The sequence below is a fragment of the Solanum pennellii genome, chromosome 1, assembly GCF_001406875.1.
Source record: "Solanum pennellii chromosome 1, SPENNV200".
NCBI lineage: Eukaryota > Viridiplantae > Streptophyta > Magnoliopsida > Solanales > Solanaceae > Solanum > Solanum pennellii.
Genome location: NC_028637.1, coordinates 85,494,428 through 85,522,325, shown reverse-complemented (window position 1 = coordinate 85,522,325; position 27,898 = coordinate 85,494,428). Strand labels below are relative to the sequence as shown.

The following is a 27,898-nucleotide window of genomic DNA, read 5'->3' as shown; positions in this document are numbered from 1 at the left end:
TTCATACTAATCATTATCGCTCTAACCAGCAAATTGTCATTTAAGAATTAATGATATGTTTGAGAGGCAATTGTATTATTTCCTGAGATCTTAACCATTTGTACAAAATGTTTCAAGTTCCTGGTGCAAGAGAATCAAAGGTCCAGAGAGCTAGGAGTTAAAGAAATTTGTCTTCATCTTAGGCGGCATGTTTCTCCTCCTATGTCGATTGCAGAAGTTCATACCAACATCACTTATATGATCTGCATAAATCATGCCAAGTACTTGAACAAGTTTGGGTTATCTTTGTCCCTTTCTAGGTAATCCCTAGTTATCAAATTCTCGATTCTCTTCTAGATAGCTTTGACATTAAGCTATGGAGTATCCAAGACAAAGTAATTAGCTCAGTTGAACTTGAATAACTAACAATAAAATTGAGAAGTAGAAGTTTATCCCCCTGAGGATACCTGGAACATCCGTCCCAACTGCTCAACGCATTCCATGACCAGTTAGCCCTATACTTTATGACTCTTCATAATATACACAATTGAAGTATCTATAGCATATCACCTTTCCTTGTCAACATCTTCAATTACCTTTTTCTTCTCATCAACAGGAGGGAGAGGTATCTGAATATCCTCACAGGGTCAGTAATGTAGTGCAACAATTATAGTAGAAAGGCTAAACTTACTCATCTATAATTGTACCTTGATCATCCTTATGTTGTCAGTGAACTTTGAGTTGAACTCAAAGACGTCAGTCGGAGAAATTGTTTTGGTGATTGGTTTCTTGTTGAGAATCTTGTACTTCGCACATGAAAGGCAATGAAGAAAAACAACATCATCAACTGATAGGTTTAATTGCGTCATGATTTCCTAATAACTCAGTCTATCTGATGCATTAAAGAGCAGCAGAGCAGAAGCCTACAAAAAGGAAGAAGCCTTAATCTCGTTTTCTTATTGATAACGTAATAGAAATGTTTCAAATTAACTAAGCCTATCTGATTTCAAAAAGTAAGCCAACAATCAACTTGATAGGTAGTGACAACGAGCTCAATAGTCTTTGGCTCAAATTATCCATTTATGTGCAAGTTCCCAAAGAGTCATCCATGTAAGTTTCCTGGGCTTCGTTTTTGTTTGATAAAACATCTTGAATACTTCAACACATCTAACCTGACAATCCGCAGCATAAAATGAATCAATGACACGACGTTTGAGAAGAAAAATGATTGAAGTAAAGAAACATGCATCATTCTTTGCCCAAAGAGAACTTCAGCAGGAGGAACAAGGATCAAGACCAAGATAGAATTTACTGCATAATGCCAATTAACATATTGATATGATATACCATTTCTGCTGGGAGGTTGAGATCAAAAGACTTGCAGCTAGGCCAGAAGTCAAGACAGTAACCGTCTAGCCAATTCTTGGATTTGCTATTGGATTATTGCTCAAATACTCCTCAAAGCTGGCTTGATTTTCCGTTGTCAATGTCAAATCTATGACCTACGTACAGGAAGAGAAGAAGAATGTCACCAGAGAACACTGATCTGGATAGCTTACCATTCCCTCCATCTTTGATGCCCCCCAAACTGCTGCTTCAACTTTGTTAGGATACTTCTCTCATGTTCATCATTGGCACTCTTATCATATAGCAACCGCCGGGCTAGCTTTTTCCTGAAAAAAAAAGGAAGTCATAAACTTGTAACATAACAGAGAAGAAGTTACTATTCAAGTAGTAGATGAGATAACAAGTCCTTATCACTAATATAAGCTTGCAGCTTTACCACCTGCAAGTGAGATCTAATATCAGTTTTCTCCTTCTCCAGTATTAGCAATTTACTTTTACCCTAATGCACAGAGTAGGACAATTAGATTAGACAACTATCCCTTGCTCCAACACATACCTTGTGAAAAAGTGTGCAGTTTTGGAAACAGTTATTCACATATGCCAAATATTTATCATGAAGCTCAATCACATTATGTTTTGAGAAACGGTTTTGAGGATTTCCTTTGCGTACTTTTTCTGGCAAACGGAGAACTCAACCTTTCCTTGTGTAATCTCCATTCCAAGGAAACATGTCATAAGACCAAGATCAGAAATTTCAAAAGCTTGCATTATATATTGCTTGAACTCATCAATTAGCTTTTCACTGCTCCGTGTAATCAAAAGGTCATCCTCATATAGAGAAACAACAAGTATCTCACTGCTATTATGTTTAACATACCGTGTGAATTCTGAAAGACTCTTTTCAAAATCGCAGCCGAGCAAATAATCATCTATTCGACTATACCAAGCTCTTGGTGCCTGTTTTAAGCCATAAAGAGCTTTATGTATTCGGTAGAATTTATCTTCCTTTCCATCTGTACAGACCCTTGAGGTTGCTCGACATAAATTTCTTCTTCAAGAATGCCATTAAGAAATGTTGATTTGACATCCATCTGACGCACTTTCCAGCAACGTTGTGCAAAAATAGTTATAAGCAATCTGATCATGTCTGCGCATAACCCTTAACTACAAGCGTTGCTTTATGCTTGTTGATTGAACCATAAACATTTAGCTTGGTTCAGAACACCCGCTTTACCCCAATTACTTTTCTGCCTTGAGGTTTGTCAACAAGCTGCCACTTACCATTTTTTCGATCATAAACAGCTCCTTCTCCATTGTGTTTTTTTCCACTTGGGGTCTTTGAGAGCATCTTTAGGGTTAGCAGGTTCAAGAATCACAACATTGCATCTCTCATATATATTTCAGAGAGCAATTGAGTTCCCCTGATTGGTGGACCATCGTTCCTTTCATTTAACCACGAGCTTGTTTTGTAGACGGAATTACTTGAGTCATCCCAATCCCATTCTGCATTCTCCATGAAGTGGAAATCACTGCTGATAACTATCTTCTCACCTTCAAGTTGAAAGATTTTGTACGCCTTTGAAACATTACTATACCCGATAAAAATGTCCGGGGCAGCCTTCTTGGCTAGTTCATCCCGTTTGACCTGAGGAACATAGGTAAAACAAAGACAACCAAGCACTTTAAGAAAATGCAGTGGAGGCTTGTTCCCTACCATGCTTCAAAAGGAGTTTTATCTTTCACAGTTTTTGAGGGAAGTTGATTTTGTAGAAACACAGCTGTATTTGCTGCCTCTGTCCAGAACATCCTTGGCAAATTCTTTGCGTGCAACATACATCTTGCCAGATCCATGATAAATTTGTTTCTTCTCTCACTAACTCAATTTTGTTTTGGAGTATAAGGAGCAGTAAGCTGATGTTCAATCCATGCTTCCTCACAAAATAGACCAAACTGATGAAAAGTGTACTCCATGCCATTGTCAGATCGTAAAATCTGAATTTTGCAGCAGCTTTCAGAATATTATTGCTCAATTAAATGTTAAAAAGAAATGGTAGTGAAACCTCAAAGAAAGAGATATAACAGCATCCTTAACGTTTCCATTCAACTCTTGGCAGACCTGAAACAGAAAACAGTTGCCAGTAAGATTTTACCTCTGTCTCAATTTATGTGATATTCTTTCTTTTTTAGTCAGTCCCCCCAAAAGGGACATCTTTCCATATTTAGTAACAATTTAACTACAAATTTCTTGTTTTACTTTATGCCACAAAGTTTCAATAGCATACTTTATACCACAAGTTTCAAAATTCTTTCTTTTTTCTCTTAAACTTCGTGCCCAATCAAACACCTTTACGTAATTGAGATGGGGACTAAATGATAACATCTTTTAGTAAAATGACGTTGCAGCAGTTGAGTATGCTGTCAAACTGGAAACTACATTCTAGAAGAGGCAAAACCCTGAAAACAGAATTAAAAAAATCAATATATAAGCCATGAGCTGAACTCAGTGCTTTAACCAAGGGATCAGTTGGAGATGTTTTACTAGATGACCATAAAACAGAACTTTGATTAGAAGAGAAAAGAGAAGAAGGACCATGAATTACCTGATCATGGAAACAAATTAGTCCAACTTCATTAAGCCCCGACAGAGCTCTCTGGGAGATGAAATAGCGGTCAAGATACCGGAAGAGACAACTATCTGACCATGACCTTATGATTTGACCACATTTTTACCAGCTCTTGCAACATGAACTCGTCATGTTTATTTTTTCTCAAAGAAGGGCAATACCTATTTTGAAATTGAATTGCAGTGTGAAATTTAGAGAAGGTAGAATTAAGTAAAAAAAATTTAAGCCAAGTTTGTGTTTTCATCATTTTAAACTCCTAAACAAAATTGCATGCCTAAAATAACATACAAAAAAATCCATGAAATTTAGATGCGTTTAGAAACTTCTATCCACTTACTCCCTATCCTTTTCTAAATATTCTATAGGATAAAGAAGCAGCAAGAGCAGCCTTTCTAAATTTGAATCTTATAATAGTGGAAATAAAACTAAAAGATAATATGCCTATGCCTGAATTACATAACCATTTAGATCCCAAAAAAAATGTTGATACTTGCACATGGATTCTTATAAATAAAATCATAGAGGGCACAAGATAAAATCACAAAGGGCACCAAGAAAACTACCCATACTAAGCCCTCTTTGTTTGCATGACTAAAATTGAAAAATAAAATACCAACAAAGGGGCTCACCAGACTAATGATTTCTGTTTCTTTATTAAAGAAATCATTTTTATAAGTTCCAAAAATTTCAGAATAATACATAGATAGCAAACAATCAAGAATGGTACATGGATATAACAAACAGCAATTTTTTTTTAAGAATAATACTTCTTCAGTTCTTATTTTTCTTGTTTTATTGTAATGCCTTGTTTCATTTCTACCAAAGTGAAATATGAATGAAAACTGCAGCTACCCTTACCCGTTGTTGTGATATATTCTTCAAAAGCTTCACGATATTTGCCATACAGCTGTTGAGAATAATCATGTGGGGGCTTCTGAGTACACATGATGTAAATTGTCCTGCTAGTACACTTAAGGAGACAAAAGGTTAATCAAATCCTAGTTATCTATATGCCTAACAGTGTGGCAATCTAAAAGGATGCGTATACAGCTTCATATAGTCCTCTGACCTGAACTGAGGCTCAGGCAGCCCTTCTCGAATATTCTTCAGCTTTGTGATGTACCTTTGCACGAAGCACCATTCATGTTCCAGATCAATTGTGCTATGTTGGATCGTTGTGATTTTAATATCTTCACAATATAACAGAATGCAACCTTACACAAATTCCAAACACCTGTGGCCCTGTTCCCAAACTAAATAACATCACCAACTAATCTCAACAAAATCTAAAAAGAAAATCAAGCAAGTTATAAGCCAATCAGAAAAACAAATCACATTAATATGAGACTCTATTCTTGAGAATAAACAAACAAATGACAGAAAGAACGCTCTTATTAAATACCAAAATCTGATGTTGGACAATCTACAAGCTTGGCTTTATCCTTGAAATATGACCAGATTACTTGGATTTCAAGGCTTCAAAGTGTGCGGCTGTTAAGGAGCGATGCATACAAAGAGTCGCAGAAGTACCTTGAGCCGTTTCTGGGTCTTACAATAGAAAGCGTAGAAGAATATGACTAGAAGTCAAGAACAGGAAACAGGATTACATATTGGCGGCTTAAATTCAAGTAATACAAAGAGGAGAGAAGCTAAAGGAGCACAAGAATAAAATCCAATAATAAAGGAAAGAATCAAAGCTCACTAACTGGAAATATTCTAAATTACCACAGTTATAGATGCCTAACTGGAAAAGGTAGTGAGTTTTTTTATTGGTTCAGTGTCATCTTTGTTTCTAAGATTCTTTACCACTCTGAATTATATATTTAGTTGGATGTATAAGACTTGAAGTATAATAAATTATCAAGCACAAATGAGCCATTTGTGTAACTAAACAAGTCCAGACTTCAAAATTTAGAAGTGCTGAGATAAGCGTAAAGGAGAAGTACATGTCACAAAAAAAAAGACGCCTTCAAGAGAGCTTCACAAGAGTACAATAATGTGCAGCAGAGACTACCTACATTCAGCCGAAATAAAAACGCTAAGTTATTACCTCATCCACTATTGATATTTACTTGCCAACAAATCATCTATGTTCATTTCATTTGAGCTTACATTTTATTCATGCTTATTACATCTAAATTCTATTTAGGAATTGATCCAGCAATTTATTGCAAGCTCTTCACGTCCTTTACCCCCGAAAAGGGGCACTTTTCAGGAAATTGTATTTATTGGACTAGTACTCACATGATAACAACATTTTGGTGGCATGAGACATGTCGGCTGGTATCATATGACACATCTCTAAGCACATTCCATACAATTGATTGATTCCTAACGATTATGACTTGGTTCCCCAAGACCCTGACCTGATAGGAATTCCTCAAGAACTAAGTTTTGCCAAGTTATTCCTAGGACCTACATAAACTAGAAATACCAAAATTGCACACTTGGCCCTAAAAGATATGAACTTTTAAAATCTTTTCAGGGTTCCATTAAAAAAGAAAACCGTATACAACATTTTCCAATATACTTATATAAATTAGTAAGTAAATAAAACTGAGAATAGCGAAAGAAAATACATATCACAAACACTGAAAAGCTAAGTTGCTCAAATACTTCAACATTACACTATTTTACATGAATGCCGTTAGTTGCAACAATAATGAACAAAAAATTAAACTCAAAACCTACCAGTAATGAATACTAAACCTCCACTATACCTAACTTCAAAAGGAAATAACACTTATGCTCAGAGTCAACTATAGAGAAATAAAAAACAACATAAAACTAGTCCATCAATCCACCTCTGAAGATCGCAAAATCAACCACAACAAAATAGCACAATTTCAATAGCTACTGGAAACAAAATTAATAACAGGATCAGTCTGAAGCAAAGGAAGAAACAATTAATCAGAAACCACCACATCAACTATGCATCATAGGTATATACATATGTAGGAATAGTGTACATCAAATCGAAACTCGCAACTTAACCGGAAAATATACCTGTGATGTCACCGGAGAGCGAAGGAATTTGCCGAAAGGGTGATCGGAGATTCTAGACCTGATGAGGTCATAAGATGGAGCTGCCAGGAAGGTAGGAACCATTGATGACAAAAAGAGAATCGGGTGAGATGTGAATCTCTCTTTCCCCTTTTATGTAATTTCCTTTTCCTCGAAAATCCTCTTATACTTACTTCTAGGTATTTCCATTTTTGCCGGGGTAATTTCTTTGTTTTTCATTCAGAGTTGTTGCAAATGTATTCCAACTATTTTGGGGTTTCATGCATTTTTACCCCAAGTGCTTGAGTACTCTTTTCTTTTTCTTTTTTGAGAGTGTTGTCGGTGTTTTCCAGATTTTTAATATTTGAATGGTCAAAATGCTTAAAAAAAATATTCTCTCGAGGAAAATGATTTTGCTAATGAATTTGTGTTATCAAAGGCGAAAAGAGCAAAAAAACTCTAAGGTCCAATGGGGCTTAAAGTGCAAAACACAAATAAAGTGTGAGCTTTAATTAAAAAAAGTTCAAAGGGACAAAATATACAAATATATATGTTTAGTCTAAGACTAATAGTTATAAACATGCATAACAAATATATGACCATAGAAATTGAAAAAACATTATGATAAAAGTGAAATATCAATTGTATAGTTTCAATTCTTCCGAAGAGGCCCATTGGCAAGAAAAAGTTTGCCTTAGAACCTTAGTGACAATATAGAAGTGCACATAAAGCGAACTGAAGCGCTCAACACATTTTGAGTCTCGCTTCAGGGCTTAACCGCGTCAAAAATGGAAATAGTTAGAAGTATAAGGGGATTTTCGAGAAATAAGGAAAAACACATAAAAGGAGAAAGAGAGATTCACATCTCACTAAATTCTCTTCTTGTCATTAATGGTTTCTTTTTCCAAGTTTATCGTCTCCTCTCACTCACCCAATCCCCCACCCCCACTACTTGAAGCATCTATAGCATACTGCCTTCAATTAACTTTTTCTTCTCATCAACCGGAGGGACGTGTATTTGCATACATTTACAGCAATATCCTCACGGGGTTAGTTATGTAGTGCAACAATTCATAGTAGAAAGGCTAACCTTACTCATTATTACGTATCTGCATACATTTACAACAATTCATTTTGCCAGTGAACTTTGAGTTGAACTAAATACATCAGTCGGTTTTGGTGGTTGGTTCCTTGTTGAGAATCTTGTACTTCGCACATAAAAGGGAATGAAGAAGCCAAACAACATCATCATCTGATAGGTTTAATTGCGCCATTATTTCTGATAAGTCAATGTATCTGATGCATTAAAAAGCAGCAGAGCAGAAGCCTACAAAAAGGAAGAAGTCTCAATATCGTTTTCTCATTGATAACGTAATAAAGGGATTAAGTATAAGTGAATTTTAATATTGATCAAACTATTTTCCTTTTCTTTTTTGGGCTGTTGATGAAACAATAATAAAGAACGAATATTGGTTATGCCACAAGAACATAAATATGAAATCGATATAACAAAGAGAGCAAGAAAATAACAAAATTCAAAATCTTTTTCATATGTAATGGCTTACTTAAAGGGTAAAAAATTTACACACACTAGGCAAAAAGCTATTTCGCCACCTAAAAAGGCTATTATCACCAACACTTGTGTACTTTCACATGCCTAAGATTTGGCTCTAGGCTCGAGGATGATTTGTGTCAGATCAGAGCCATTACACACTTGACCCGGCTATGTAAACATATGGTGTTTCTCATAATTTCTGTTTCTAGCTAGTTTTGTAATTATATAAGCATATTTTGGTAACCTTATGAGTGTTATTATATCGAGCTGGTATCTTCTATCTACAAAGCCATACACAATTCAGATTCAGGTCTGAATGTCATTTCGTAGCTACAAGTTTCTCACATCTGCAAAGTTTGGGATAATGGACCTTAAACTTAAACAATTGATTCATTCAATAGAGAACTGTTGAGTAATGAGATTCCGGATCCAATAAACTTGCCCAAGGTTGAAAGAAAACCCAACAAGGACCAGCAAGGTCCAAATCACAATCTACGAAGAACCAAGAAAGTAGGATTGTCGAGCATATACTGAAAGTAATTACCATTGTGCTGAATCCAGAGAGGTAAGCTGTTGACTAGAATATTATTTTTACTCAAAACTCGAACAGGTAGGTGACAAAACACGGAATAGAGCACGCGAAAGGGCCATATAAGACTGGAAGAAGTTAAGGCAATCTCAACTCAAGTATCTGAGAGGCAATTCTACTTTTCCTGAGATCTTTAGTTCTTAACCATTTGTACAAAATGATTCAAGCTCCTGATGCAAGGCAATAAAAGGTCCAGGAAGGTAGGAGTTGCAGAAATCCGTCATCATCTTTGGCGGCATGTTTCTCCTCCTATGTAGATTGCAGAATTCCTGTAAACATCACACATTCACCATGATTTGCACAAATCATGCCAAGTACTTGAACAAGTTTGGTTCATCTTTGTCCCTCTCAAGGTAATCTCTAGTTATCAAATCTTCAATTCTCTTCTTGATAGCTTTGACATCAGGCTATGAGTATTCAAAACAAAGTAATTAGCTCAGCTGAACTTGATAAGAACATTAAAATTGAGAAGTAGAAGTTTATCCCTGAGGATACCTTGAACATCCGTCCCAAATGCTCAACACATTCGATAACCAGTTCCTGGTAGCCCAGTACTTTACGACTCTTCATAATACGCACAATTGAAGCATCTATGGCATACTGCCTATCCTTGTGAACGTTTTCAATTACCTTTTTCTTCTCATCAACAGGAGGGAGAGGTAACTGCATACCATTACAGCAATATCCTCACTGGGTGAGTAATGTAGTGCAACAATTCATAGTAGAAAGGCTAACCTTACTCATCATTATTGTACCTTGATCCTCCTCATTTTGTCAGTGAACTTTGAGTTGAACTCAAAGACATCAGTCGGAGAAATTGTTTTGGTGCTTGGCTGCCTGTTGAGAATCTTGTACTTAGCACATGAAAGAGAATGAAGAAGCCCAACAACATCATCATCTGACAGGTTTAATTGTGTCATGATTTCCTGATAACTCAATCTATCTGATGCATTAAAGAGCAGCAGAGCAGAAGCCTACAAAAAGGAAGAAATCTCAATCTCGTTTTCTCATTGGTAAGGCAATAAAAATGTTTCAAACTAACTAAGCCTATCCGATTTCAAAAAGTAAGCCAACAATCAACCTGATAAGTAGTGGCAACGAGTTCAATAGACTTCGGCTCAAATTTTCCATTTAAAATGCAAGTTCCCAAAGAATATATCCACGTAAGCTTCCTGTGCTTCGTTTTTGTTTGATAAAACTCCTCAAATACTTCAACACATCTAATCTGACAATGTGCAACATAAAATGAATCATTGACAAGAAGTTTGAGCAGAAATATGATTCAAGCAAAAAAACATGCATCACTCTTTGCCCAAAGAAAAGAACTTCACCAAGAGGAACAAGGGCAAAACCAAGATAAATTCAACTGCATAATGAAATTTAACAGATAATATGATATACCATTTCTGTCGGGAGGTTGAAATCAAAAGACTTGTAGCTAGGCCAGAAGCCAGTCTTCAAGACAGTCACCGTCAAGTCAATTCCTGGATTTGCTATTGGATTTTTGCTCACATACTCCTCAAAGCTGGCTTGATTTTCCCTTGCCAATATCAAATCTGTGACCTATAGGAAGAGAAGAAGAATGTCACCAGAGAATATAGCCTCAAATTAAGCATAATTGATCTGGGTAGTTTACCATTCCCTCCATCTTTGATGTGAACTGCCCCCCACAGTGCTGCTTCAACTTTGTTATGATACTTCTCTCATGTTCAACATTGGCACTCTTATTAAATAACAACCGCCGGGCTAGCTTTTTCCTGAAATAAAAAAGGAAGTCATTTACTTGTAACAGAAAAGAAGCTACTACCCAAGTAGTGGTTGAGATACAAGAGTAGAGGTAACTCTACCTATAGAATTCTGCAAACAAATCCTTATCACTAATATAAGCTAGCAGCTTTACCACCTGCAAGTAAAATCTATTATCAGCTTTCTCCTGCTCCAGTTGTACGAAGAAAAAGCAGATGCTCTAGAGGAAAATAAGGGAAGGGGATTTATAGAGAAAGAGCTCACCTTCTCCAATGTCTCTTCTATGGCATCATCTCTCAATTTCTCACTCACGCCTCTTTTGAGAATGTGGTCACAGAATGTGGCAAGAAGTTCAGTGCTTGAGCGACCAGCAACACCCTTGTTGCAGAAAAGCTCAAAAGTTTCTTCAAAAGCCTAGAAAGTGACAGAAGGGACAGATATTAGCAATTTACTTTTGCCCTTATGCATAGACCTAATGCACAGAGTAGAACAATTAAATTCGACAACTATCATTCCTTCCAACACATACCTTGTGAAAAAGTATGTGGTTTTGGAAACAACTATTCACATATGCCAAATATTTATCATGAAGCTCAATTACTTTTCGAACATAAACCTGAAAATTCAGAAATAAGTTAACCGGCGAAAACATATTAAAGGATCAGATAACAGATTTACTAAGGGATTACCTGTTCCAGCAAACCAACCACATCTCTCTTATCTGCCTGTTGAAGAACACTAGTTGATCAGAAAGAACGCAAGACATTGAGCAATTATATTAAATGCACTCACAAAGAAATATCAGTCTCATCTTTTAGAGAATCATCCCTAAAAAGATGAAATGAATTAATTTTGACATTGTTCTAACCAGCAGAAGAAGAAAAGTTAAAATACATAAAAGAAGTAAAGGAGACAAAAAGAACTTGTTGGTTCCCTAAGCAACTGCTTATGCACTTTATTTTGGATAAGTATCAAATTTAATGGGGGGTTCTGCTTTAAAGAAACGTTTACCATCTCTTTTAAGTAGCATTCTCAACCACCAAAATCATCAATGATCATTTACTGAAGGACAAATAAATTAAATGAAACAAAACAATCATTGAGATGGAAGTCCAACTTGTGACTTCATGCTTTTGATACAAAAGAGAAGATATGATGTTAACAAGAAATCTCTGAACAAAACTAATCATAAGCGCAATATGGAAACTAAAAAAAGCAGAAAAGCAATATGCTACGAACAAGGGTTGTGGTGGAGTGGTAAGTACTCCTTACTCCTTAATCGGGTCTCCGGTTCGAGTTCCCTTGGTTATGGAGACGCATTAATAACGAGCACTTTACCCCAGTGTGAGACATCCTAGCTGAATTCGGTTACTCGAGCCCCAATATGGTTACTGAACATCAGGTGGTAAACCGATTTTTTTTTAAAAAAAAAATTAGTAAAATGCTCTAATCGGCAATAAATAGCTAGTCTCACTAACTGACAGCTCAAGATGTGATGCACAATATATTTTAGCAGTCATCTCCCCTTTTCAAGGGATTGCTGCTTTCTGAGAAAGGTCCCTGAACTTTTTGTCTCTAACTTTTTTCACTGAGTTTACAGTAACTTTTTACTTGATGTATTGTGAAGCAGCATGAGCTTTCTAATGAATGGATTTTCCGTTTCTTTAATATTCACATCAAGCATTTTCTAGGGACAATCCACCCACCCACCCCCACCCTAATGGTGCTGAACCTTCTTCTTCTTCATGCCTCTCAACAACTTTAACCCAGAAAACTAGTCTAGAACCATCAGGGACATAATCAAACAAGCACAACCTCGCCTGCCTATCATTTGTTATGAAATATGGATGAATTTTTCCCTCAGCATTCATCAAATAACTAATGATCAAGTTTCTAGGCTCATAATTTAATTCCCTCACCATGTCGTCATAAGTACCATTGTGACGCAGGACAATGGACACTGTCACCTTACTCAGAGGGTTCCACTTTCAACATTTTGAAGTCTCCTCCCATTCACCACTATATTCAGCAAACGACATAATAAGACAGCAATGCTCGATGCTACTGCTCACTGCTTGACGATTATTAAATACTAGAAAAAAGAAAAACCACGGGGATGGATCTCTTATAGGTCAGATAAGCTACTGGAATGGTGAAATGTTACAACAAAATGTCACTGCAAAAACGACTGGAAAGAGGCTGCTGGAAAAACGAGCTCTTCTATAATGGATGAAATATTTCGAGCTTCTACAACAATGTAGAACTACAATGGCTGATCTTGAAGAGGTTTTTGTCATGTGGAGTAATTTCCAGTTAAAAGCTTCAATTTTTGACCAGAAAACGATCTGGACGACAGAAAATCCGCAAGGAGCTATTATGTATTTTTGAAGATTTTGTGAGTGTTTTGGAGGGAAAGAAACGGATTTTGTGAGAAAAGGGTAGATTGTACAAACCTTTTTATTCCTACCAGCATCTTCAGCATGTTTCACCAAAGCTGTCCATTCAGCAGTAACATGCTGCATTTAGATTAAAAAGAAGGATACATGAAGTAACTTATAGGCATACAATCGAGAATATGAGGTCATGAGATCACAAACCTGCTTAAAAATATTAGCCACAGGGTCTAAGCCTCGAGGGGTCTTAGAAAAGAGCCTATACATCCTTGATAAATCTTCAACCTAATAAATTAATCATGACTGTGTCAATTACTGCAAAAAAAATAATAATCAAAAACATGGTCATTAAGATGCTGCTAACTACCTTATCATCTCTTAGTAACGCATGGAATCCAGAGTGCTCCTTCTCAAGAAGTTGAGTGGCATACACAGACAACAACTCATGTTGCACTTTCTGCAGAAAGGTGAGAATAGTAAAGTTGCAGATGATTTAAAGTTGCAGAAAAAAAAAAGATGTGAACAATAAAAACTGATAGCAACATCCCCCATTTTGAAGGCTAAAATTCCAGTGAAGAATAAAGATTAAGAGCTGGAATGAACCTGAAGCAACTCTGTCTCACTGCTTGAATGGAGATAATGAGAGACCCTATCTTTCTCCTGTTTCAAGCACTTCTCGGCCTAAAGAAACATTGACATGATTATTTAGGTTAACATATGGAATTTAACCGGAAAAAGGGCATACAGAAGAAGCAACAAGGAAAGAATGCAGAATTAAGGGGTTGCAAACGCAGTATACTAACTTTCAGCATATAATCTGGACATGAATCTTTGATGATCCAGTTAGAAGCTTTGCGAGAATAATAAGCCGATGTGTCCTTGAGCATTGCAGATTCAAAACTGTTCTCATAATAAACCATTAACCCCATTCCCATTTCAACATATACTTTCATCACATTCTTTACGAGAGCTCTGTCAATTTTCTCTCCCTCACGCTCTTGATCAATCTGGTTAGGGGAATGTTGTTGCTCAATTAAAAGGAAAAAATAAATGGTAGTGAAAACTCAAAGCAAGACAAAAGGGATACCAGAGATATAACAGCATCCCTTACTTTTCCATTCAACTCTTGGTAGACCTGAAATAGAAAACAGTTGCCAGTAAGATACCTCCGTCCCAATTTATGTGATATTCTATCTTTTTAGTTAGTCCCCAAAAAGGGACATCTTTCATATTAGTAACAATTTAACTTCAAACTTCTTGTTTTACTTAAGTTTCTATAGCTTACTTATACCACAAGTTTCAAAATCTTTCTTTTTGCCGTAAAACTCCGTGACCAGTCAATCACCTTCACATAATTGGGATGGAGGGTGTTGGAATTAATGCATCTATGTTTAGTCTTTCGAAATTGTCAAGTCGTTTTAAAATTTCGTAATACATGTATCTAGTAAATTGTGATACATGTATTTAGCTATTTGTGCAAGACCTCTGATTTACATTATTACTAGTATAAATAGAGATGTAGTTGATGATAGTAATCATCTCAAGTGGTTTTAAATAACCTATAATAAACTTGAGATTCTCTAAAGATACTATTTTCCTTCCATATTTCCTACAAATTAAAATCAGAGCAGGTTTCGTTCTTAATCAGCGGTTAGGTGAAGAAAAAATACGGAAGCCAAAACAAATGAAGGTGTTGATTCTCCAATTGTTCTTACTCCATTTTTTGATGGAACTGATTTTAAATACTGGAAGATAAGAATGAGAACACACTTGGAAGCTGAAGGTTTATGGACTATTGTTGCAAATGGCTTTGAAGAGCCAGACAACAATGGTGATTTTACAGCAGCAGAAATGAAAAATCTTGAGGCTAAGTATCGTCAAGATGCAAAAGCCTTGAGCAAAATCCAAATTGGAGTCTCAAGAGCATATTTTGCAAAAATTGTTTTTGGATTCTCTGGAAAATGAGGTGTATGGTGACGAAAAGGTACGCACTATAAATCTTCAAACTCTTAGAAAAGAATTTTAAAATTTGAAGATGATAGAATCTGAAAAAATAGATGAATATTGCACAAGAGTCATGAATATTTTTAATGAAATGAGAAATCATGGTGATACAATTTCTGACCAACAAGATGTGGAAAAGATTCTAATTTGTGTCACAGAAAAGTATGAGTACATTGTTGCAATCAAAGAGGAAATGAAAGATTTTTCTAAGTTTTCCATCAAAGAGCTAGTTGGATCATTTCGTGCACACGAGAAACAAAGATCTTTTCGTGAAGATCAACCTAATGAGGCGGCTTTCCAGTCTAAAACAAATGAGAATTCTCAAAATTTCTCAAAAAATCAACAGAAGAAGAATTACAAGCAAAAAAAAGCAGGATCATGATGGTTCTTCCAATAAAGTTGAAGAAAAAGATGAGAAAATCTCTAGTCTTCATGTAAAGTTTGCAAAAAGACTAATCACAATGCAGAAAAATATCGGCACAAAGGCATGCTCCAATGTAACTTTTGTAAAAAGTTTGGCCACACTGAAAAGGATTGTTGGCACAAGAAACGGGAGCAAGCAAATTTTTGTGAAAACAGGAGGAATAAAGGGAAGAAAACCTTTTCTTTGCTTCTAAATCTGATGCTTCAACAAAAGCAATGAATGATATGTTGATAGTGGTTGTAGTAATCGCATGACTGGAGATGAAAAGACTTTCCTTTCAATTAATAATAGCATCAGTACTAAAGTGAGAATGGAGAATGAAGCCTTAGTTGATGCAAAAGGTAAAGGTACCATTTCGATCAACATGAAAGGAAGCGGTAAGCAAATTCATAATGTTCTTTATGTTCCTGACTTGGAAGAAAATTTGTTTAGTGTTGGTCAACTCATGGAAAATGGTTATTCTCTTGTGTTTAGAGATAATTATTGCAGGATTTATGATAAAATTGAGCCAAATAAAGTCATTGTTGAAGTAAAGATGATAAAAAGAAATTTCCCGTTGCAATTTCATTACAATGCATTAAAAAATGAAATTATAGATGATTGATGGCTTTGGCACAAAAGATTTTGTCACTTGAATTTTCATGGTTTGAAGCTTCTCAAACAGAAAGACATGGTGCAAGGCCTTCCTGAGATATATACTAAGGTGGATCCATGTGAAAGTTGTATAATGGAAAACAACATAGGAAGTCTTTTCCAAAAGGGGTGTCTTGGAGAGCAAGTGTACTTCTGGAACTAATTCATACCGACATTTGCGGACCAATGAAGACTCCATCTCTTGGAAGTCAAATGTATTTTCTAATCTTTATTGATGATTTCTCAAGAATGACTTGAGTTTATTTCTTGAAAGAAAAATCAGAAACATTTGCTACAGTCAAGAAATTTAAAGCCCTTGTTGAGAAGCAAAAAAGTCGCAGCATCAAAATCATTCGCAGTGATAGAGGAGGTGAATAATCAAGTCGAGAATTTGAAGAATATTGCAAAAATGAAGGCATTCAGAAGAAACTTACAACAGGGTATATTCCTCAACAAAATGGGGAATCTGAAAGAAGAAATATAACAATTGTTGAAATGGCCAGAACTATGATGAATGAGAAAGGGCTGCCAAATGCATACATTAGTGTACATCATTAACAGGTGCCCAACAAAGGCACTAAAGGACAAGACACCAGTTGAAGTTTGGAGTGGAGTGAAACCTTCTGTAAGTCATTTTAAAATTTTTGGGTGTATTTATTATGCTCACATACCTGCTGAGAAAAGAACAAAATTGGATGAAAAAAGTCAAAAATATATATTTATTGGTTATAGTGATGTAAAAGATATAGGCTTCTCGATGTCAAAACTAACAAACTTGTTGTTAGTAGAGATGTCATTTTTGTTGAAGAAACAAAACGGGATTGGAAGTATAAAAAGATAGAGAATACGTTTATCATATCTTCAAATCAAGAGGAAGATGAGAAAGTAGAAGATGTCCCTCAACGGGGAGACATTCCAGATTCAGATGATGAAGAACCGCCTCCAAAAGGAACAAAAGTGTTGAGTGACATTTATCAGAGATGTAACTTTGCCAGTGTTGAGCCAGAAAATTATGAAGAAGCTATAAAACATGATGTTTGGAAGAAAGCCATAGAAGAAGAAATTTGAATGATTGAAAAAAATAATACTTGGAACTTGTGGAAAGAGAAGTTGTAAGTCTAAAATGGATTTACAAAATCAAACTCAATCAGGAAGGAGATATTCAAAAGCACAAAGCAAGGTTGGTTGCTAGAGGCTTCACATAAAAAGCAGATATTGATTTTTATGGAACTTTCTCTCCAGTTGCTCGTCTTGAGACAATTAGAACTGTAATTATTGTTGCTGCACAAAAGAAATGGAAGATATTTCAACTTGATGTTAAATCTGCATTTCTTAATGTAAAACTTGATGAAGAGATTTATGTGGAGCAACCACAAGGATTTTTTGTTCAAGGGAGTGAAGAGGAGGTGTATAGGCTAATAAAAGCTCTTTACGGGCTGAAGCAAACTCCCAGAGCATGGTACAATGAAATTGATACATACTTTCTGAAAAATAATTTTTAGAGAAGCAAAAGTGAAGCCACTTTATATGTAAAGAAAGAACATGACAACATTATCATTGTTTGTCTCTATGTAGATGATCTGCTTTTTACAAGAAATGATGTGATGATGATGCAAGAATTCAAGCAAGATATGATGTAAGCCTATGAAATGAGTGATCTTGGGTTGCTAAATTATTTCTTGGGCATTGAAGTTTCTCAAGTGAAAGAAGGAATTTTTATTTATCAAAAGAAGTATACCAAAAGTATTCTTCAAAAATTTAAAATGATGGATTGCAGGTCTGTGACCATACCATTAGCAACAAATGAGAAGTTCAGAAAAGATAATGGAAAAAAGAAAACTAATAGCTCACTTTATAGGAGCTTGATTAGAAGTTTGCTATATCTTACTTCAACGAGGCCAGATATTATGTTTGTTGCTAATTTATTATCCAGATTCATGCAAGAGGCAAACCAAGTGCATTTTGGAACTGCAAAGCGTGTTCTACGCTACTTGCAAGAAACAATGGATTATGGAATAATGTACAAATTTGTTGGACATTTGAACTTATTTGGTTATTCTGAGAGTGATTGGGCTGGAAGTATAGATGACATGAAGAGTACTTCTTGTTATACTTTTTTATTTGGATCAAGTATTTGTTCTTAGTTATCAAAAAAGCAAAGTGTTGTTGCTCAATCCTCTGCTGAAGCAGATTTTTCTTTACAGCAACTAAGGCTACTTTCAAGCTATTTGGCTTAGGAGAATATTTGAAGACATTGGTGAAAAACAAAAAAGAGGGATTATTCTGTATTGTGTTATCAGCAACTGTAATTGTCAAAAATCCAGTCAGCCATGAAAGATCAAAGCATATTTCCGTCGAGTATAATTTTATCCGAGAAGCACAAGAGAAAGGCAAAATTCAGTTGCATTATTGTCAAACAAGCAAAATTCAGTTGCATTATTGTCAGACAGGAGAACAACTTGCTGACATCTTCACCAAAGCACTTCCTAGAGAAAAAATTTGCTATATTCGAGAACGCATTGAAGTTATCAAGCAAATGCATTAAGGGGGAGTATTGGAATTAATGCATCTATGTTTAGTCTTCCGAAATTGTTTTTAGTTTTTCAAGAAATCTTTTTATAATTTCGTAATACATGTATCTGGTAAATTGCGATACATGTATTTAGGGCCCGTTTGGATGGGCTTAATAAAAGCAGCTTTAAAAAAGTACTTTTGAAAGTGCTGAAACTTATTTTTAAAATAAGCAGTTATGCGTTTGGATAAAAGTGCTGAAGTTGCTATGCCGAACGTGAAAAGGGAAAAATGAAAGAAAGAGATGTTAGGGTTATGTGGGTAATTTGGAGATTGTATAAAAATATTAAGGGCAAAAAGATAAAAACGTGGTCAACTTAAAATAACTTATAAGCTAAAAAAAAAGCACCCCTACCCCAGCTTTTAACTTTTGGCTTAAAATAAGTTTTTTTAACTTAAAATAAGTTATTTTGAGTATTGCCAAACAGCTAAATAAGTCAAAAACCAGCTTTTAAGTCAGTTTGACCAGCTTTTAAGCTGAACCAAACAGGCTCTTAGTTATTTGTGCAAGACCTTTGATTTACATTAATACTAGTATAAATAGAGATGTAGTTGATGATAGTAATTATCTCAAGTGACCTTAAGTAGCCTATAATAAACTTGAGCATTCTCTAAAAAATTCTATTTTCCTTCCATATTTCCTATAGAGGGACTAAATGATAGAATCTTCCCGTAAGGATGTGGAAGCAGTTGACTAGTATACTATCAAACTGAAAACCAAATTCTAGAAGAGGCAAAACCCAGAAAATAGAAATAGAAAGATCAAAATAGTATGAGCTGAACTCGGTGCTTTAACCAAGGGATCAGGTGGAGATGTTTTAATAGATGACCATAGAAATACAGTTATGACGAAAAGAAAAAGAGAAGGAGAACCATAAATTACCTGATCACGGAAGCAAGTTACTCCAACTTCGTTAAGTCCTGGCACAGATTTCCGGGAAATAAAATAGCGTTCAAGATAATGGAAGAATCTCGACAACCATCTGATCATGACCTTATTATTTAACCACCTTTTTACCAGCTCTCGCAACATGAACTCATCATGTTTTTCTCTCAAAGAAGGCAATACCTATTTCGAAATTGAATTGCAATGTGAAATTTCGAGAAGGTAGAATTATTTGGAGAAACAAAAATTAGGTAAACAAACTTTAAGCTAAATTTGAGTTTTAGTCATTTTAAACTACTAAGCAAAATTGCATGTCTTAAATAACATAACAAAAAATCCATGTAATTTAGCTATGTTTTGAAACTTCTATCTACTTTCCCCGTATCCCTGTCTTAATATTCTATGGGATGAAGCAGCAGCAAGAGCAGCCTTTCTAAATTTGAATCATATAATAATGGGAATAAAACTAAAAGATATATTGTCTCCTAGGAAAGCAATGCCTGAATTACATTCAGACCCAAATAAAGTTGATACTTGTGCATGGACCCTTATTAAATAAAATCATTGAGGGCACAAAATAGAATCACAGAGGAGAATCTAAAATACGCTCTCATAGCCAAATTCTCACATGGAAGGCCTCTTTGTTACATGACTAAAATTGAAAAATAAAAGAGCAACAAAGGGCTCAGCAGACTAGTGATTTTCCTTTTCTTTATTAAATAATCATTTTTATAAGTTTCCAACATTCCAGAATGATACAAAGAGAGCAGACAATCAAGAACGGAACATGGATATAACAAACATCAAAGAAAAATTAAGAATAATACTTCTTCCATTCTTGTTTTTCTTGTTTTATTGTAGTACCTTGTTTAATTTCTACTGAAGTGAAATGTGAATGAAAACTGCAGCTACCCTTACCGTTGTTATGTTATATTCTTCAAAAGCTTCACGATATTTGTCATACAGCTGTTGAGAACAATTATTTACGGGATTCTTAGAAGACATGTTGTAAATGGTCCTGTTAGTAGACTTAAGGAAACAAAAGGTGAATCAAATCCAAGTTATCTACATGCCTAACAGTGTGGGAGTCTAAAAGGATACGTATACAGCGTTATATAGTCCTCTGAGTTGAACTGAGGCTCAGGCAGCCCTTCTAGTATGTTCTTCAGCTTTGTAATGCCCCTTTCAATGATGCCCCATCCATGTTCCAGATCGATTGTGCTAAGTTGGTTCATTGTGATTTCAATATCTTCACAATTTAACAGAATGCAACCCTACAATAATTCCAAAAACCTGTTGCCCTGTTCCAAACTAAATAACATCACCAACTAAACTCAACAAAAGCTAGTAAGAAAATCAAGAAATTTTTTAGTCGGTCAGAAAATCAAATCACATTAATATTTGACTTTACTGTTGATAATGAACAAACAAATGACAGAACGAATGCTCTTAATATATATATTAAAATCTGATGTTGGACAGGCTACAAACTTGGTTTTATCCTTGAAATATGGACCAGAATACTTGGGTTTTAAGGCTTCAAAGTGGGGACCGTTAAGGAGCGATACATACTAAAAATAGCACAAGTACCTCGAGCTATATCTGGGTCTCATTATAAAAAGGGTTGTAGAATATGACAAAAAATCAAGAACAGGATACAGGATTACATATTGGAGGCTTAAATTCAAGTAATACAAAGAGGTGAGAAGATAAAGGAGGACAAGAATAGAATCCAATAATAAAGGAACGAATCAATGTTCACTAGCTAGAAATATCCCGGATTACCATAGTTATAGATGCCTAATTGGAAAAGGTAGTGGGTTTTTTATTGGTTCGATATGATCTTGGTCTTCTAAATATTCTTTACCACTCTGAATTAGATATTTAGTTGGGTGTATAGGACTTCCAGTATAATGTATTATGAAGAACAAATGAACTATTTAAGTAACTAAACAAGTCCAAACTCTATAATTATAGAAGTGCTGAGATAATCTTAAAGTAAAAGTACATGTCACAAAAAAAGCCTAAGAGAGAGTTCCACAAGAGTACAATAATGTGCAGCAGAGACTGCCTACATCGAGCTGAAATAAAAACCCTAAGTAATTACCTCATCCGCTATAGATATTAACTTGCCAACAAATCATCTAAGCTCATGATTCACATCAAAATAACTCACAGGTATAACACATGATTTATGTGAGCTTACTTTGTATTCATGCTTATTGCTTGGTGAAAAGGAATTCTACTCTAAGTTCTATATAGGGATTGATTCAGGAATTGTTTTGCAAGGTCTTAAGATCCTTTGCCCTGGAAAGGTGCACTTTTCAGACATCATTTTTGTGGCAGGAGACATGTCAGCTGGTATAACTTTCAATTTAATTGATTAATTCCTAACGATTCTGACTTGGTTCCTGAAGACCCTAACTTGATAGGAATTCCACAAGAAAAAATTTCACCATGTTATTCCTAACTAAGACCTCGATAAACTTGAGTTACCAAAATCGCACACTTGGTTCTAAAATAAATGAACTTTTAAAATCTTTTCAGGGTTCCATCAAAAAAGAAAACCATATACAATATTTTCCAAAAAACGTATATAAAAACAATAAAATTGGGGAACCCTAAACCCAAAATTTCTTTTTTTTTTCTCTCTCTCTCAATCGAAATATGGCGTGAATAGCAACCATGACTGCTTCGCCCTCTCCCCAGCCTATGGTTCTGGGAGAGAAAAACGCCAACCCTAATACAGGTCGTACATATGCTTCGTCAATCAGCGAGAATCAACGATATAGTGAGAATCTCTCAAACCAGTCAGTCTTTTACATGGAGAACCCATGGTGATTTTTGACTCCAAACACCTTGAAGTGTTTATCACGGAGGAGAATCTAAAATACGCTCTCATTGCCAAATTCTCATATCGAAGGCCTGAAGTTCCAGATTTGCGAAAAATATTGCCTCCACAATTAGGATTTAAGGGTGAATGTAACATTGGGTTATTAGAAATTCGACATGTGCTGTTGCGGTTCACTTTGAAGGAAGATTATGTTGCAATCTTTTCAAAAACTAGTAGGTCGATTAAATTTGTCGGTACTGTTATACTGTTCAGAATTGGGTATGATTATTTACCATATTATTGTAAGAGATGTAAACATAAGGGACATAGAGAAGTTGATTGTCGAACTCTCACTGATGGTCAAGTTGATGCCGCGGTCAGTGAAAATCATATTGAAGGAGAAAAATTTCAAGGTGATTTTCGTGTTCATCTCAATGCTAAAAAAGCTGATTCAAATAGGCTGGAAGTTCGTGAAAAGGATGATGAAGGAACACTTAAAGATTTGAGATAGGGGAGGAAAAGAGTGGTGTTCAAGATCAAAATTTGGTGCGCCAAATTCTGGACAGCGTTTAGGCAAAGCAGTGTCAGTCTGTCAGAAAACTTCTCTTCTGGGAATCAAATGTTATCCTTAGTTCCTCTTCCTCAAACTGATGAGTTTTCACGGCAAAAAAGTACTTCTCCCAACAAACAAAACTGTAATTTAGCTGATCTTGTTGAGGTTGAAGAGGAACTCATTGTGGATACAAATCAATCCAACGATGCACAATTTGCGCAAAAAATTAAGAGATAAAAGAAAATGAAGTTGCTGCTGAAAATTCAAGTATGAGGCAAGGTAATAAGCATACTCCTGAGAAACTTCATGATGCTATACAGACGCCAAAATCTGATGTGCAACTTGAGAATTTGGCAATTAATGGACAGAATAAATTTGAAGGATCAAAATGTTGAGATTTTTAACATTTGGAACCTATCGATTTGCAAGTTGAAATTTCTGGTCGTGATGAAAATGCAACTGGGAATTGGAAAACAATTGCTCAAAAAATCAATTTCTATGTGTATTGGTTCCTCGGCAAGTCGAAGTAAATATCCACGTCTTGAAAATAAGCAGCAGCTAACTACTAATCTAGGGGTGCAATCTGATGAACCGAAGGACATTGTTTGTATAAATCCGTTTGAAGCACTTGAGGTGGAGAAATAATTAGAGTTAGTTGATTCAAATCCCACGAAGGAGCAAACTTTGGTTCGAGCCGATTTTGATGATAATGTATAGCACGCCAATTGGAGCATGTAGCATGCAGACCAAAATAAAATTGGAAGTGTTATGAATCCTACATTATATATCTTTAATTCTGAAGTAGCTAAAATTATTCAAGAAAGTGAGGCTGCCATGTTGCTCAAACCAAATTCACCGATCAAGTCACCCATCGTCACATCGAATACCTCATCTCATGAGGTCTCCAAAGAAAAATAAAGGAAGATGAGTACTCCTAGGCGGCTGATTTGGTTGATGAAGAAGAGCATGTTTCACCTCCTATTTTGAATAAAAAATCAAGTCCACAAGCTTTGGAATTTGTATATAAAAGTATAATTGCAAAGAAGAATGAACAAGAGGCCTGAGCATCAGAATTTAGTACAACTAGGGGTTATGATAGTGATTTGGGTGATGATCCTTTTGATGAGGATGAGGAAGAAAATATGTTGGGCATACACTTTGATAAAATGTCTAGGGATGGGAAAGTATGGCTGCTACTAAAGTCAAGTGCTTTGCTTGGTTAGTAATCAGGAAAGCTTGCTTCACTCATGAGATCCTGCAGAAAAAGGGTTTGCCAATTGTGTCCAGATGCATGTTATGTAGTTATGCTAGAGAGACAAATAATCATTTGTTCCTCCATTGTAAAGTCACATCTCAGCTTTGGACTATGTTCCTCAGTTTAACAGAGATAAAATGGTCAATGCCAGAGCACACAACAGACTTGTTAAGTTGTTGGATTAGGAGAGGGGGAAGCAAGACACAGAAGAAGTGGTGGAGAGTAATCCCACACTTTATCTGGTGGACTATCTGGAGGGAGAGGAATGGAAGAAACTTTGTAGATTAGATTCAACAACATTCAGCAACCAAAGGGAGCTGCATTGCAACTTTTTACTTTTGGTGTAAAGAACATTGTATAGAAAATGCTGAACAATTAGTAGATCTTTTAGAATTACTGTAATTAGTTTCTTGTTTTTGTTTTAGCTTTTTACTACCTTTTGGAGGTCTCCAGCATACCTTAATGTTGAGGAATACAACATTACCAGTTTCAAAAAAAAAAAAAAAGTAGAAGCAACAAAATCATAAAGAAGACACATGGAAGGCATCACAGTTGGGATGGTAAAGTGACAGGATAGTTTGTCCCAGGACACCTACCGATATGGGCAAAGCAGAACCATATGACAGTGTCAATAGCTTCAACAAGATCAAATACATCCAAGAAGAAATGATGAAATATCAAGTTTTGTTGGACAAATTTGAAGAAGACAAGATGAAAATACTTCAGGTTACTTTACATGGAGATGGACTATTTATCATTTTTAATTCACGCATTTGTAAAAATAAGTTTGAGGTTGATAACTCAACTTTCTTCTTGGATTTTATATTTGTGCAGTTTTCAAGTATTATCATTTGTAATATCATCATAGAGTGTATTACAAATTTTGTGATGATCATAGAATACCTAGCTCTCTCTAGCTCTTATTTTTTTCATGCTTGTAAATAAGTAGAGGTTTGTTGTCTCATTAGGATTGACAAGGTAAGGCCTGAACCCCCATTGCTTGTACTTATTTCTATTGAGGATTTTTATTTTTTATTTTAAAAAAAATTTATAACCGTATATAAATTTAGTAAGTAAATTAAACTGAGAATGCCAAAAGAAAATACACATCAAAGACACTAAAAAGCTAAGTTGCTCAGATCCTTCAAAAATACACTATTTTTGGAGGATCCGAGGCACAACCATCGACAATTTTGAAGAATCCGAGCAACATAGCTGAAAAATCTAACGTTTCAGGCAGTTAATGACATAAAACAAAGTTCTGGAATCAGTAGTTCATATTGAATTTCTAGTTCACATGAATGTCGTCAGTTGCAACAAAGAATGAATCAAAAATTTAACTCAAACCCTACCAGTAACGAACACTAAGCCTCCACTATGCCTAACTTCGAAAGAACAAAACATTCATGCTCAGAATCAATTATAGAGAATAAAAAAAACAACATAAACTAGTCCATCAATCACAGATCGGAAGATTGCAAAATCAACCACAAGAAAACAGCGTAGTTTCAATATCAGGATCAATCCAAAGCAAAGGAAGAAGCAATTAAAACAAAACCAGCACATCAACTATGCATCATATGTATATACATACGTGGAACAACGTACATCGAATCGGATCTCACAATTTAACAAGAAAATATACCTGTGATGTCACGGAGAGCAAAGGAATTTGCCGAAAGAGTGATCGGAGAGTCTAGACCCGATGAGGGAACAACACGGAGCTACCACGAACTATTGATGAGAAGAAGAGAATTGGGACAGATGTGAATCTCTCTTTCCCCTTTTATGTGTTTTTCTTTTCCTCGGAAAACCCCATATACTTCTAACTATTTCTATTTTTGCCGTAGTACTTGGTTTTTCATTAAAGGTTATTGCAAATTAATCCCTATTATTTTTGGATTTTATGCATTTTTACCTCAAGTGTTTTGAGTACTCTTTTCTTATTCTTTTTTTAGAATGTAGTTTATATTTTCCAAAATTTCTGTATTTGATCTTGAAAAATATTTTCTCTGAGAAAACTAATGAATATTGGGAAAATGAGTTGTATAAGTGACATTTCAAGTTTATTATCTCCTGTTAGCCACCCAATCCCCCACCCCCACAACTTGAAGCATCTATAGCATATTGCATATCCTTGTCAACTTCTTCAATTACCTTCTTCTTCTCATCAATAGGAGGGAGTGGTATCTTCATACCATTACAGCAATATCCTCACGGGGGTCAGTAATGTAGTGCAATAATTCAAAGTAGAATGGCTAACCTTACTCATCATTAATTTAACCTTGATCCTCCTCATTTTGTCAATGAACGTTGAGTTGAACTCAAATACATCCGTCAAAGAAATTATTTTGGTGTGTTGCTCCTTGTTGAAAATCTTGTATTTCACATGTGAAACGATGAAAGGGAATGAAGAAGCTGAACAACATCATTATTGATAGATTTAATTGCGTCATGATTTCCTGATAACTCAATCTATTTGATGCATTAAAGAGCAACAGAGCTAAAGCCTACGAAAAGGAAGAAGTCTCAATCTCATTTTCTCATTGATAACGTAATAACAATGTTTCAAATTAACTAAGCCAATCCAATTTAAAAAGGTAACCCAACAATCAACCTGATAAGTATTGAAAACAAGCTCAATAATCTTTTGGCTCAAATTTTCCATATATGTTGCAAGTACCCAAAGAGTATATCCATGTAAGTCTCTGTGCTTCCTTTTGTTTGATAAAACTCCTTGAATACTTCAACGCACCTAACCTGACAATGCGCAACACAAAATGAATCAATGAAAGGACATTTGAGAAGAAAAATGAATTAAAATATTGATATAATGTACCATTTCTGCTGGGAGGTTGAGATTAAAAGACTTGTATTCAGTATAATTGATCTGGATAGCTTGCAATTCCCTCCATCTTTGATGTGAACTGCCCCCACACTGCTGCTTCAACTTTGTTAGGTTAATTCTCTCATGTTCATCATTGGCACTCTTATTAAATAACAACTGTCCGGCTAGCCTTTTCCTGGAAAAAAAAAAAGCAGTCATAAATTTGTAAGGGAGAAGAAGCTATTCAAATAGTGGTTAAGATGCAGAGTTGAGGTAAATCTACCTATAAAATTCTGCAAACAAGTCCTTATCACTAATATAAGCTAATAGCTTTACCACCTGCAAGTGAAATCTATTATCAGCTCTCTCTTGCTCGAGTAGTACGAAGAAAGGCAGTGTCTCCTAGAGGAAAAAGAAGGGAAAGGTATCCATAGAGCAAGACCTCACCTTCTCCAATGTCTCTTCAATGGCTTCATCACTCAATTTCTCACTCCCGCCTATTTTGAGAATGTTGTCACAGAATGTGGCGAGAAGTCCATTGAGCTAACCAGCAACGCCTGTAGAAAAGTTTGAAAGCTACTTTAAGTGCCTAGAAAGTGACAAACGGGACACATATTAGCCATTTACCCTAAGATGAGCCAATGGTCATGCGATTTCAATTGATTAATCTCCTAAT

At 35.4% G+C, this 27,898-nt stretch overlaps 1 protein-coding gene across 14 annotated transcripts; it reads right to left on the bottom strand.

The window, feature by feature from the left end:
* LOC107026554 (cullin-1-like) lies at positions 1–27,898 on the bottom strand. 14 transcript variants are annotated; one of them, XM_027913781.1, is made up of 32 exons: positions 27,665–27,896; positions 27,506–27,561; positions 27,235–27,418; positions 27,013–27,155; positions 26,659–26,905; positions 20,856–21,055; positions 20,673–20,772; positions 19,752–19,937; positions 14,324–14,371; positions 14,040–14,243; positions 13,840–13,917; positions 13,604–13,693; positions 13,441–13,521; positions 13,297–13,359; positions 11,533–11,568; positions 11,373–11,459; positions 11,108–11,257; positions 10,945–11,000; positions 10,734–10,854; positions 10,499–10,660; positions 10,179–10,322; positions 9,853–10,071; positions 9,593–9,760; positions 9,053–9,504; positions 5,353–8,280; positions 5,020–5,192; positions 4,809–4,920; positions 3,927–4,111; positions 1,883–3,442; positions 1,327–1,652; positions 687–1,151; positions 14–608 (listed from the first exon to the last, which is right to left on the bottom strand). In XM_027913781.1, exons 6-24 carry the CDS (start codon positions 20,987–20,989, stop codon positions 9,403–9,405), a joined length of 2,229 nt encoding a protein of 742 aa, XP_027769582.1. In that variant the 5' UTR covers positions 20,990–21,055; positions 26,659–26,905; positions 27,013–27,155; positions 27,235–27,418; positions 27,506–27,561; positions 27,665–27,896; the 3' UTR covers positions 14–608; positions 687–1,151; positions 1,327–1,652; positions 1,883–3,442; positions 3,927–4,111; positions 4,809–4,920; positions 5,020–5,192; positions 5,353–8,280; positions 9,053–9,402. The 14 variants fall into 14 exon arrangements, with proteins under 14 accessions (XP_027769685.1, XP_027769672.1, XP_027769582.1 ...); XM_027913788.1 differs by having other exon boundaries at positions 6,957–8,280; XM_027913815.1 differs by having other exon boundaries at positions 8,044–8,280.

Coding starts and splice junctions, on each gene's coding strand:
- LOC107026554 (XM_015227561.2), bottom strand. CDS start 20,989: ATGAACCAACTTAGCACAATCGATCTGGAACATGGATGGGGCATCATT. Junction 13,918..14,039: donor GTCCAGATTATATGCTGAAA/GTTAGTATACTG, acceptor ATGTTTCTTTAG/GCCGAGAAGTGCTTGAAACA. Junction 11,569..13,296: donor ATGCTGGTAGGAATAAAAAG/GTTTGTACAATC, acceptor GTTCTTCAACAG/GCAGATAAGAGAGATGTGGT.